Genomic DNA, 14,088 nt, shown 5'->3' on the forward strand with positions numbered 1-14,088 from the left:
TGGTTTTTTGTTGTTTAGGGTTTACCAAAAACTTTTCCAGCAACAATAGCAGCTCTCATGGCATTGTTAATGGATTTGACAACATCCTCAACTTGACACGTGTTCCCTCTGAAGGAGGGTGCACCGGATCTCTTGAACGCCTCCACACAGTTGAGGAATTCTTTATTGCACTTTTGGCTCAAGTAATCATCTGCACCGCACACAAAACACACACAAATCACAATTCACAATCAATAATCATTCTCTCATTATTTACTACTTTCTCTCTCTTCATTATGCAATTATCAAGACACGAGGGACCTCTCAAAAAGAAAAAGAAAAAAAAGGACACGACAGACATTGATAGGCTGTTGTTTGTCTCATTTCCTGTGAATCTTATCATGTGCTCAACTTGGAATATATTGTCATTTTATTACATTATATTAAGGTTTGTAGAAATTAAAAAAGAATGCATGTAGGTTAAGGAAGTTTTATGGGTTAATTGTACTTTTTTTTCCCTCTAAAAATACTAATAAACCTAAAATATTTTTAAATTAAAATAAAAAAAAAAAGAGCAATACAATCCCAAAACTTGTAAACAAAAAGCTCGTTGTCTCGTAAAAGAATCGTGTTTTCCTTCCTTTTTTAAGTTTATAAGTTAGCATTGCTCTTTCTTTCGTTTAAGGCTTCTTTTGTTTTGGTTTACTATTATTTGCACATGGCACCTGTTGTAATTAATTCGAATTGTTATATATTTCGATTGATCGAAATATTTGAAGTAATTTGGATTTAAAAAAATTCTATTAGAGCATCCATTTTAATAAATTTACTAAATCTAAAGTTTGACTGTTGTGAATTAGAATATATATGGTATGAATTATTATTATTATTTGGTATATGTAGAAATGAATCCATTGCACAATTTATAAATTAAACTTAAAATATCATAAGATAATCATAAATAATATTAATATTAAAACACATCTCAAAGAAATAAACAAAATTATATTATCAGAGCAGATTAACATCCACATCAGCAGAGCAGCACGTAAACCGACAATCACTTAATTATGAAGTATAGAATGAGATGAAATGATTAAATTAAAGAATGAGGTTGAAAGAATCCCATCAAATTTTCATACAAAATTAAAAAAATTAATTAAATTAATAAAAATGTAAAATGAAATTAAACTTACTTCCCATTTTGGATATACACTGATCATGATGCATACAGCAAGCATCCAAGCGATCACAGGGCTGCTCCCCCGGGCATCCGCTGTACAAAAGTCCGCAGTATTTTCCGTATCTCAGAAATGGAGGAGCTGCGATTAATATTTTTTAATTAATATTTAATTCCAAATAAAAACAATACCAGAAATTCATAATCAAAAATAGGGGAGAATGAATCAATAACTGCGTTCAATTAACCACAAATTAAAAAAAAGTAAAAAACAGAAGAAATCGATCGGTCGTACGTACGTACCTTCACAGAACATAGATTCACATGTTCTGCTGCACTGTTTGAACTGCAAACGAAGAACAAAAGCGAGAAGATGATACGGTAAGAATCGGAGATTATTAAGAGCAGATGGTCGAAGAAAGTAATTAAAGTTACCAGGTCGAGACCAGCGTGAGCATTGAGGCCGATGTTGAGGGCGTGAAGGGGAAGAGAAGAGAAGGCAGTGAAGAGAAGGATGAGGAGTGGAGCTGCTGCTAAGTTGAAGGTAGAGGCCATTGATTGAAGAGATAGAGGAGATGAGAAAGAGGTGGAGTGGAGGTAGCTGCCTGCCGGAGAAATGGAAGGTTGGGATTTATTTATAAAGGGAGAAATCATATCATATATTGGTTAGTTGAGGCACAGAAAATGTGAGGGCATGGAGGAGGAAGGCTATAGGGTGTGTTGGTTAATTTGTCTTGTAATGCTCCCGTGACATGTTTTGGCACTGTTGCTTTCACATTTCTCACCACTTTTAGGGAATCCATTTCTATCTATACCCCGCTCAATATGAATTATGAACTAATAAAATAATTAAACAACATCTAAGCATTATAAAAAATTCAACTATTAACATCCTTTTTCCGCTCATAGCCAAATATCAGGATACACACGATGGGTTTAGAGGCAATTGTTACGCTCAACGGACTTTCAAACCTAGGGCATTGCAAGTCTTTTTATAATGAATGTCATCAAAATTGGCCGAGTTTATTCAATTTTAAAACTTTTTAGAACTCCAACTTTAAAAAAATATATATTTACAAATTAATTACATCATATTTTTAAATTTTGTAAGGCTCGTTCACTAAAACATTTACCAAACACTTTGAGCCAAGTCTAGGGTGCCGAATAATCCAAATCGTTGATGTGTGATTGATGCTGCATGTGCACTCTATGCCTGACTAATGGAGGAGCGTGATTTGCAAGATAATTCCTATGACATGTCACCAAATCAGGTTCATTAGACAAGCATGCAAAATTACACAAACATGCAAATTAATTATTCTGTTTTCTTATTTAAGAAAAAAAAAAAAGAGTAAAATCGAACTAAGTTAGTCTGTGATTATTATTTCAATTAAAAAAATACTTACGACTACAGCATCATTCGTTCGTCCAAACTGATTTAGATATTGTCAAATTTAATTACCATCAATGTCACTACTATGTCGGATCAAATATTATAAATTAACCATTGTCAATCTATATTATACTTATATCGAAAATCACAACATTTAAACTTTCAATAATACATTTAAATAAAAAATTACTAATTTAAATCATCGTGCTAGCCGTAACCTATGCTAATTTTGGACACAATTTCTGGAAAGCCATGATAGTTTATTAAATTTATGGAAAGTATCATTATGATTAAAAGTTATTATTATTATTTAATAGTTACAGATTGTTATTAATATACAGTCAAAAGTGTAATGTCAAAAAATAGGAAAAGGGGACTAGAAAATATCTTGTGAGATATTTTTTTGCCAGTACAACTTTTAGAATCACTTTATATGTATAGCAGGACAGCTGATGATTTGAGCTTTGAAATGTTTGATAAAAGCTGCTGGCATCAAAATCTTGAAATAACAGCTACATATTTTGGAAAAAGTATGTGTGTAAATACGGGTTGTCGTGGTACGTAATACTTGTCTGCGTTTAATATGATGCATATTAAAATTAATAAATAATTAAAAGCGAATTAAGTGATTGACATAAATGAAAAAGTCGAGGATAAGTATGATAGTATGTTGGCGATTAACGATGACGCAAACAAATAAAAAGAATTATATTGATTCAAATATTTTAGGATATAATTGGTATTTTAAAATTCGATGTTGCGATGTCGCAAACCGTTATTTGTAAATAAGGAGTGACTTTTTTTTTTTTGTATTAGTGTAAATATTAAAAGTTGCCATATGAATTATATCTCCTTTGTGAAAACAACGCATGCTGGTTCAATTGGTAAGAATAAATCACAGCTAGTCGGAAAGTTGTTTATTAGGTCTTTTGATGTGATATTTAGGTGACAATTTGTAATTCTATAAGATTTATTGTTAGTATAGGATGCTATAACCTATGATAGTAATTGAACACGAAATTACTCAATTTCTTTTTTCATAAATAAAGCAAAATATGACAAAGGGGGCATTTTTTTTTTAAAAAATCCTAACAATGTGTGGCTTCGATTTTATCTATTTTAATGGCGGTATCTAAATTTACTATTATACCCTTATTATAATAATTTTAATTTTATTTTATTATTTTTATTTATTTTTAAAATTGTATATTTAAAGTTGATATTGGAGTTTTCAAATAATTTGAATAATTAAATAAAATATTAAATTTACACTTTCACATATTTACTATTTTAAAATTTTTATGTTTATTTGCTTATCATCTTAATATATTATTTTGTTCACATATTATTATTTAACAAAAAAACTAAACTTTTCATAAAAAATCGAGAACAAACACTCAAAAATCAATCATACTTTCAGATGAAATTCAGCAATTATCTTTACAAGCCGAGAAAATATAAAACCTTAAAAAATCAAACCGAAAATCAACACCTACTATAGCTAGGGTTTCCCAACTGGATGAGATGGTTGGGCCGCAAGGACATAGTCGCCAGTCTACCAATAATCACAATCTTCACTTGAATTCTTGTGTTTTTATTCAAACCAAACCAACAATCTCAAGCTGATGAGGGAACTTGCACAATTACCGGAATACCCTCTTACTTTTGGCACAAGCACTGCACCCAAGACTGTAATTATGACTGCGCCTAGGACTGAACCTATGACTGCGCATGGCGGGCCCATTGTGCAGTTGCAGCAGCGGCGGCTGCAGGTCCGACAGAGGGTGACGTGGCGCGCCCTCACTGGAGCCATGTGTAACGCGTGCAGAGGGTACCGTACCAGTATAAATACCCTCATTTATGGTATTTTAAATACGTTTCGATTACCTACTTTCACAGAGATCCTGGCGAGAGCCTCGGCCTCGACCCATTTGGAAAAATATTCGACCGCTACGATCAGGAACTTCTTCTGTGCCATCGCTTGGGGAAAAGGGCCCACGATATCTATCCCCCATTTATCGAACGGACACGCGACCTTCAGAGGTTCAAGAGGGGTCGCTGGGGAGTGCAGCAGTCCAGCGTACCTCTGGCAACTTTCGCATTTTTTTGCAAAATCCTTTGCATCCTCCACGACCGTAGGCCAGAAATAACCCTGCCTTAGAATTTTCTGCGCCAGCGATCTCCCTCCTGAATGATTTCCGCAGCTGCCTTCATGTATTTCTCTTAAAACGTACTGCGCTCTTTCGGCGTCCAGGCATTTCAGTAGACGCCTTCCGGGGTTCTCTTGTATAGGTCGTCCTCGATCATGGTAAAACGATTAGCTTTGAACTGTAATCTCTTTGCCGCAATCGGGTCCTTCGGCAGTTCTCCATGCTTCAGGTACCTGATAAATGGTGTTTTCCAAGACTCTTCCGCCTCGACCAGGTGAACCTCTGCCTCTTCAATCACCGGTCGAGTTTTCACCATCACCGTAATCTTTCTTTCTTTAACTCCTTCGATCAACGACCCGAACCGCGATAACGCATCTGCACGCATATTTTCATCTCTTGGTATCTGACTGATCGTGCACCGCTCAAATCTCTTCATCATCTCCTTTACCTTTGCTTGGTATTGTGTCATGGACCGCTCTCGCGTTTCGTACGTACCTTGTACCTGCATCGCAACGAGTTGTGAGTCCGTGTACACATCTATTTGCCTTATGCCTCCATCGATTGCCGTCTGCAACCCTTGAATCAGAGCCTCGTATTCGGCTTCATTGTTAGTGGCCGGGAAATCTAACCGGACCGCGATTTCGATCTCAACTCCAGCTGGTCCTTGCAGATAAATGCCCGCTCCTCCGCTTTTTGAGGTCGAGGATCCGTCTACATGTAAAAGCCACCTTTCCTCCTTTTGTGGTTGATCGCTCGCGAACTCGACCAGAAAATCGGCAAATACCTGCGCCTTTATCGCGTTCCTTGTCTGGAACTCAATGTCAAACTCCCCCAACTCCACGGCCCATTTGACCATCCTGCCCGAGGTATCCGGCTTCGCCATAACCTGCTTTAGAGGATGATTTGTCAGCACAACAATGGGGTGGGATTGGAAATAAGGTCGCAGCTTTCTTGCCGTAATCACCAAAGCTAGCGCTAGCTTTTCTATCTGGATGTACTTCTTCTCTGCCCCCTGCAGCATCTTGCTTACATAATAGACTGGGCTCTGCCTGCCACCTTCCTCGCGAACTAACACCGAGCTCACGGCATAATCAGAAACAGCCAAATACACGTACAGCTTTTCCCCCACCATGGGGTTAGAGAGCAAGGGTGGGGTGGTTAAATACATTTTAAGCTCTTGAAGAGCTCGTTCACACTCTTCGTTCCATTCGAAGTTGTTAACCTTTCTCAAAATTTTAAAGAAGGGTAAGTTGCGATCCGCAAACCTGGCGATGAAAAGGTTCAGCGAGGCGATCCTTCCTATCAGCTGCTGCACTTCTTTTATGGATTTTGGTGACTCTAGCTGCATGATCGCCTTGATTTTTTCTGGGTTTGCTTCAATGCCTCGTTTGCTGACCATGTAACCCAGAAACTTGCCACCTCGTACCCCGAAGGTGCACTTGGACGGGTTCAGCTTCATTCCATATGATCGCATGATCTCGAACGCTGTTCGCAAGTTTGTCAGGTGATCGTCATCCTTCTTACTCTTGACCAGCATGTCATCCACGTATACTTCCATCGTGTTCCCAATATGATCCTTAAACATGCGGTTAACCAATCTTTGGTAAGTTGCTCCTGCGTTCTTTAACCCGAATGGCATCACATCATAACAGTATACTCCCTTTTCGGTCACGAACGCAGTCCTTTCAGCATCTTCCTTTGCCATGAAAATTTGATGGTAGCCTTGGTATGCGTCCATCATGCTAAAGAGCGCGCATCCTGCCGTTGAATCTACTAGCAGATCAATCCTTGGCAGCGGGTATGGGTCCTTAGGACACGCCTTATTAAGGTCCGTGTAGTCCGTGCACATCCTCCATTTTCCTGCTGCTTTAGGGACCACCACAACATTTGATAGCCAGGTCGTGTACTGGACTTCTCGAACAAAACCAGCACGTAACAACTTGGCGACCTCTTCTTCGATTATCTTATTCCTCTCAACCCCGAAAACCCTCTTCTTCTGCTTCACTGGTTTGACCTGTGGATCAATATTTAGTCTATGAACAATAATCTCGGGATTGATACCTTGAAAATCTGATGGGCTCCATGCGAACAGGTCATTATTACTCCGTAGAAAGTCGATCATCATCATCTCCATTTCTGCAGTCATTTGCGATCCAATCCTGGTCGTTTTCTGGAAGTTCCCAGAAATTAACTCCACCTCCTTATACTCGCCCGATGGTTCAATCCTTTCCATCTTTCCTCGCTTTGCCGCCTCTCGGTTTGTTTCCTCCTTCCTTTTTTCTTTCCTTGACTCTCCCTGCTTCACAGCAAGATTATAGCACTGCCTTGCTGTCCGTTGGTCGCATTTGACTTCTCCGATTCCCTGTGGCGTCGGGAACTTCATCTTCAGATGGAAGGTGGACACCACTGCTCGAAACTTGTTCAATCCTGGTCGTCCTAACACAACATTATACGCGAATGGGCTATCAACGACCAGGAACGAGACCATGCACGTCTTCCTCTTGGGCTCCTCGCCCAGCGACACAGGCAGTTCGATTATACCTTCTGGGATGACCTCGTTACCTCCGAACCCAACTAAGGGTGTTCGTACAGCCTTTAGTCTTACATCTTCCAAATCCATTTTCCTGAGGACATCACTAAAAATAATGTCAACGGAACTGCCATTATCAATTAATACCTTATGTACCTGGTAGTTCGCAATGTCCATCTTTATGACCATAGGGTCGTTTTGTTCCACCATGTCAGCACTTAAGTCCTCGTCCCCGAAGACGATGCTCTCCTGCTTTTCCACATGCATCATCAGCTCACCACGCTTCCACCTGTTTTCTCGAGCGTACCTTTTCCTTGCTCTACTTGAGTCTCCACTTGTGGGTCCCCCAGAGATAGTGTGAATGACACCCTTGTTAGGAGCATTCTCTCGAGCTCCGCTCGCTCCCGCTTCATCCCTCTGGAGCCTTTCCCGGCTCCGCGACCTACTGCGATCTCGCGGTTCCGCCCTCCTGTCGATCAAATGTTTGAAATACCCTTGTCTTATCAACCGTTCAATCTCGTCCTTTAGTTGATAGCAGTCTTCTGTGTTATGCCCTCTATCCTTGTGGAACCTGCAGTATTTATTTGAGTTCCTTTTTGTACGGGTATCACGCATCTTCTCTGGTCGCTGCAATAGGCCCTCGTTTTCCACCATCATCATCACCTTTTCTCTGGTGGTCGTCAGCGGGGTGTACCTGTGGTATCGGGGCACATAAGGTCCCTTCCGTTCGCGATCTCCTTCCGCTCGTTGTTTTCCTTCCCGCGACCTTTCTCCCTTCATCCTGGTAGGATCTCTAGACCAATAATTATCCTTCATGGCGTTCATTTCTTCTTCATCGATATATTTTTGGGCCATCTCCATCAATTGCTCCGTTCCCGTAGGCGGGTCGCGGGCTAGCGCTGATGCAAAAGGACCTTTCTGCAAACCATGGATCAAAATACTAACCATCATGTCGATTCTTAGATCCTGCACCTCCAGCACTTCGTTATTGAATCACCTAAGGAGCTTTTGACCGGGATAGGAGCAGGGGAGAGGCCCGCGAGCTTCAAAACCTTTTCCTGTAATAGTACTTTCGGAAGGTACCAAAACAGTGTAATATGATTGATGAGGTCGCTCTCGAACCCCTCCCCAAAGGTTTCGGGGTTAGGTTTTGTTTCACGCCAACCCAAGTGAAAATCCCAAGATTGACCGGGTGGAGGTCGGATAAAAAAATACCTATCACGCCAAGGACCGACGTTAGACCTCAAATCGTCTAGAAAACGACAGTCCTTGCGTGCTGTCAAATAATACCATCCAGTCTCGCCCGATCTCTTGGAAGAGGTGATATTGTACAAGGACCAGAAATTGTCAAACGAAGAAGGTAAATCGAGATATTTCATGACGATTATGAACATGAGGATGTGGTTGATCGAGTTGGGAGACAACTGCATAGGACAAAGGCCTAGCCGGACTAGAATATTGTTCACTTCTCGAGGCAAGGGAAAGCGAAGTCCGGCATCTAAATAGAGTATGGACAGGGCGCAATAACCCTCAGGAGGTTGATGCATACGATCAAAGGAACGAGGAATTTTAATATCATAATCGGCAGGGATATAATATTTCCTTTTTATGGCAACGGGGGTCATTTTAAGGTTGCTCGCTATCCCTAACCAAGGCTTTTGTTGCATCATTTCAGAATATTTTTGGAAAATAGGGACATCATCAGAGTCACCTACTTCTTCGGGACGAGCAGAAGATTGAGAGACGGAAGCAGTAGGATCGCGGGAAGTACCCCCTGCCTCCCGTGGGGAGGTCGCGGACGACCCAGACGACGAACCCGTTTCCGAATTCGCCGCAGACTCAGAAACAGACACATGAACGGATACACTCCTAGACTTAGACGACATATCAAAAGCTGGAATGAGAGAGGAGGAAAAAATACCTGGAATTCGGAGATAGATCGCAGGAAGAGATCGAACGCGACTAAGCACAGCGGTCAAAATGGTTCAAATGCGGGGCTATTTATAGAGGAGTACCAGTGGCGACGCGCCTTTTCACACACCATCAGTCGGGGACGCGTGGCGTGGGATGAACGGCCAGGATGCTTCCCCCAACGGACATGTGACTGTTCATTTCCCTTAGCGTCATTAATGACACTTAGAGAAATGGGGGAGTAATGATGAGGGAACTTGCACAATTACCGGAATACCCTCTTACTTTTGGCACAAGCACTGCACCCAAGACTGTAATTATGACTGCGCTTAGGACTGAACCTATGACTGCGCATGGCGGGCCCACTGTGCAGTTGCAGCAGCGGCGGCTGCAGGTCCGACAGAGGGTGACGTGGCGCGCCCTCACTGGAGCCATGTGTAACGCGTGCAGAGGGTACCGTACCAGTATAAATACCCTCATTTATGGTATTTTAAATACGTTTCGATTACCTACTTTTACCACCAATTTGTGTTCTAGCTCGATCCCAATATCCTATTTTCGATCCCATCCTTTCTGACTTAAGCATCGGAGGGCCATCGCCGAGGGCTTCTCAGCTAGTCTGACGTTTGCTGTGTTCTCAGGATCCGCTCCAGGTAGCTTGAAAGAGGGAGTCAGCGATCACGACCCCGATCCGGGAATCCTAATTTTGAGCGACCTACATCACAAGCAATTTGCAAGAAAATGGCTGAAGAAATTTTTAGGGTTCATAAGGGGAGAAACGAGCATACGTTTGATTTGGGGCTGGATTCTACTCACAACTCACATGAGAATTACATGTGTAACTTTTTCTTCCAACATTAATAGCCAGTTAACGAATTTTTCATTCTTCCATCAAAACTAACGGAAAATGGTCTAGGATTAATTTAGCAATTTTTCTATAAAAAATAAGATCAAAACGAAAATTCCGTAAAGCACGGAATGAAAAAGGAAAAATCTCTTATTTATGGAACGAAAAAGGTAATTTAGCCTTTTTCTTAGGTTGCATTTGGATAAAATAAATTGAAATTATGAATATTTAAATTTTTAACAACGAAAATTCTTTAAATTCATTTAAATAGTTTTAAATTTAAAGGATTTTAATTTTTTTAAATTTTAAATTATATTTGGTTGAAAATTAATGAATTCCATATTTTTTTCAAGTACAGTTATTTAAATTCATGCATTCGAATCTAAATTTATCAATCCAAATAAATTCGTATTGATTTCCAATTCGTACTTATTATATAATAATTTCTTTTACAAAAAAAGCTGAATATAATATCCAAACATGTACAATAAGTCTTGCAATATAACACGTGGACATATGACTTGCAAATAGTGACAAGCCATGCAATCACAATAAACAATTTCCAAGGATTGTCGATCCCATCATCCTATGCTACGCAGCGGGCGTAGGGTAGGATACAATGGACCAGATTTGAGTTTTTGGTACATTTATGTATAAAAAGAAATAGAAAAAAAGAGATTAATGTTATAGTCGTAATGTAAATTTCAAATTGAAAACTAAGTACATTCCATATTTTTAAAGAAGTAATCAAACATTGAGATAATTACCAATCATAAATATTTGTATAATTAAAGTCAGGGTAAATTACGACTACCTCCTCTGAAATTTGATATAATTATAAATATTTCTCGTTATTTGAAAAATTACAAATACCCGTTTAAATAGAAATAATTATATAGCTCATAGATAATAGGATAAACATCACTATTTTACTCTTACTGAATTTTTTTTAAAAGAAATTAGAAAATATATAAAAAAATAGGCAGTCCATAAAATTCTAAAAAATATATAAAATTATAATTCAGAATCTAAAAGGAGCATTTTGGTCAGTTCACCACAAAAGTTGAATGAAAACCTAACAGAAGCTAACGAGATAGGCTCATTGTTAAACAGACGTTAAAATCAACAGGTATTTAAAATTTCTCAAATGACAAGGAGGTACTTGTAATTATGTCAAATCTCAAGAGATGTGGCTGTAATTTACCCTTAAAATTATCATATAATTAGTTGGAATGTGTAACTAAATCAGGACAACGTCCTACGAACTAATTCAAGGTCATGGATTCAGATCTCATCAGTCGTATAGATATTTGCTTCACTTTATGTGTGTTTGTTGTAATGTATTTCATAATTTTAAGTTATATTATTATATTAATTGAACTGATGTATTGCTCTATTACTTGATTTATTAAAATATTTATGTTCTTACGTAACTACTCTTCTAAAAATAAATAAATAAATCAGGACAAGGAATTGAAGTGCCAGAAATCCTTTACGAGCAGCGTCAAGTATTATGATATTTTTTGTGCCCATGAAACAATTTTATTGCCTAAATTCTTAATGCGGCATTTGGGTTCCAATAATTGTGAGTTCGAATTTTATGAATGTAGATTAGTAGTTTATTTTTACCATCAGTGTGTTGTTTCTTTATTTATTTTAAAATATTTTGATTAATTTAAAAATACTAATATTGATCCGGGTCGAATTATTCGATCTCCTGAGACAATCTCACTGCTGGTCGACTAACTCTTCCGGAACAGATTTTGGTCCCCTGAGAATAAAACACGAACCGTGAGCTCGTCGGGCATGTCCCCGACAATGACCCTCCGACGCTCAAGTTAGGTTGATCGAGTGAAATGTATGCGATCTCAAAGTTCGATCTCAATTAATGCATAACAGTTACCTCATTTATGGCGTATCGGGGTCTATTTATAGCACACAGTTGTACGGCAAGTACTGGGCCACGTGGCCTTATCTTGCTGATTCACATTCTGATCGAACGGTCGTCATTGTCCGGGTCTTCCGTTAGTCTATGCGATCCGGGTCGGGTCCTCTGCGATCCGGGTCGGGTCCTCTGCGACCCGCCCGCTACAAAACACACGGATCTTGGTCGCGGAAATGACCATAATGCCCTTAATGAAGGGCGTTTCAGTCTTTTTGTAGGGAGGATATATGTATACCCATCATTACTCCCCCACTTTTTCAAAGTGCAAGTTCGTTGCCTTTGAGGAAGTCGAACCGTCGCGTCCGTTGATCGCCCACACGTGGCAGAATCCCCTCGGTCAATCTTAGGCGCGTTTCCCCAGAGTGGTCTGCTTATAAATACGCCATCCGTTTGAACACCCAACCTACCGCACGCATAAACTTCGAGCGACCAGGACTCCTGATTTCAAGTTCGCATTCGATCTGCTGCTTCCAGATCCTGCTTAAAGGTACGATGCCTCCTCGCTCTAGCTCGAATTCTAAGTCACGACCTGGCTCTGAGTCCTCTTCGACCGGCTCCGAGTCTGGGTCTGAGTCCTCTAGGTCTGGGTCGTCTTCTAGGTCTGGGTCTGGCTCGTCGTCGGGGTCAGGGTCTGGGTCGGTGTTTGGGTCTTCTCACGGGTCATATTCTGCCTCCCCCAAAAGAAATAAGAAGTTTCCTACTGAAAAACTCAATGACGAACAAGCTGGCCCTTCTGTCCTTGCAAAATTCCTAGACCGACTTGCCAAGAACCCTTGGGAGGCTGTAGTTAGCAAAGTTAGAACTCCTGTCCACAAGATTAGGGAGAAATACCATATACCCTCCGATTTTGATGTTGTCATCCCTGCTACTTTCGATCGCATGCATCGCCCTCCCGAAGGTTTTAGCGCCTTTTCTATCAAACACCTTGATGCCGGGTTACGATTTTCTTTGGCTCCTCCGGTAGCCGCAATTTTGAAGAAGTTGGGGCTATGCCCTATGCAGCTCTCTCCTAACTCTGTCACTCACATCGTTCTTTTTGTGGTGATGATGCAATTTCTAGGCTTAGAACCCAGTTTTGACAATTTTTGGAGTTTGTATTCTTTCACCACTTCGAAGCGGTCTGGTAGTCGAGGTTTTTTCTATCTCTCGGCCAAGCCCGATTGCGGGTATTTGAGCGCCCTGAAGTCGAACGTAAGAGCTTGGTTAGATCGCTACATTTTTGTTCGACCTCCTAGAGGTGTCTGGCCCTTTAGAAATGAGTGGACCAAGTATAAACCTGCCCCGAAAATAAGTGGAGGGGGGCTAGAGGGCGATCAGATAAGGAGCTTAACGTTCTATAAGTACGATCCCAAGAAGCTTCTCACTGAGAAGGATTTGCAATTATCTGGGCTCTCTCCAGCCTCCCTTCATATCGAAGAGTCTCTAGGTGATTCTCCTTTCGGTTCTATTGTTGCGGCTGCTGTTATGCTTGCGCGTACTCACTTCTCTTTTTGCAGATAGTATAATCATGAGCTCGTGCACGGCTTTGCGGAGGACCGCATCTCAGAATAAGACGAGAAAGGGGGGGAGATCGCAGGCCCTTCGGATGCAACGAAGAAAGGAAAAGGGGTGGCAGGCTCTTCGGATCCTAACCTGCCTGCCCCAGTTCCCTCGAAGGCCTTGGCGGTTGTGGTCCCGGCTGTTCAGCAGCCTATTCCGGTTGACAGCGAGGAGACGCCTTCAGCCCATGGTCACCTTGGCTACAACTCCTCAGAGCTAGAATTGAATTTGGACGAGGCTAGTGGTGACCAGGGGGTCGACCAGGGGAACCAAGGTCCTCCTTCCGAGGAAGGATCCAAGAAGAGGAAACGATCATCCCCGAAGAAGGGGCATGGTTCTAAATCCAAGTTAGGACCTAGCGGCAAAGGCAAAGGCAAGGAGCCTGCAGAGCCTTCTCACCCCCCTCCTCCCAAATTGCAAGGCCCGCGTGTGCTAAGCAGGATGGCTAAGGAAGCTGCAGACAAGACGGGAGCTGAAGAAGATCGGGATAAGTTTTTGCGAGTGGCGCAGCTCGCCTCATGCTGGGAAGAGAGCCGGGCGGCTCTTCGCGGTAACGTGCCGCCCCCGGAATGGGATGACATGTCGAGCTCGTCCCTTTATGGCGAAGCAGGAAA

General features: G+C 41.0%; 1 protein-coding gene across 1 annotated transcript; it reads right to left on the reverse strand.

Moving 5' to 3' along the window:
• On the reverse strand, window positions 1-1,881 carry LOC105161637 (phospholipase A2-alpha). The gene is made up of 4 exons (XM_011079386.2): window positions 1,595-1,881; window positions 1,463-1,505; window positions 1,176-1,301; window positions 1-190 (listed from the first exon to the last, which is right to left on the reverse strand). The coding sequence occupies exons 1-4, from the start codon at window positions 1,811-1,813 to the stop codon at window positions 15-17; spliced, it is 564 nt and encodes a 187-aa protein (XP_011077688.1). The 5' UTR covers window positions 1,814-1,881; the 3' UTR covers window positions 1-14.

Source organism: Sesamum indicum, linkage group LG5 (assembly GCF_000512975.1).
Source record: "Sesamum indicum cultivar Zhongzhi No. 13 linkage group LG5, S_indicum_v1.0, whole genome shotgun sequence".
Taxonomy (NCBI): domain Eukaryota; kingdom Viridiplantae; phylum Streptophyta; class Magnoliopsida; order Lamiales; family Pedaliaceae; genus Sesamum; species Sesamum indicum.

Bases quoted from the DNA above. Each gene is read 5' to 3' on its own strand.
- LOC105161637 (XM_011079386.2), bottom strand. From the start codon at position 1,813: ATGATTTCTCCCTTTATAAATAAATCCCAACCTTCCATTTCTCCGGCA. The intron at 1,302-1,462 runs GTACGTACGTAC...TATTAATCGCAG, and splicing joins TGAATCTATGTTCTGTGAAG to CTCCTCCATTTCTGAGATAC. The intron at 191-1,175 runs GTAAGTTTAATT...TGTGCGGTGCAG, and splicing joins GTGTATATCCAAAATGGGAA to ATGATTACTTGAGCCAAAAG.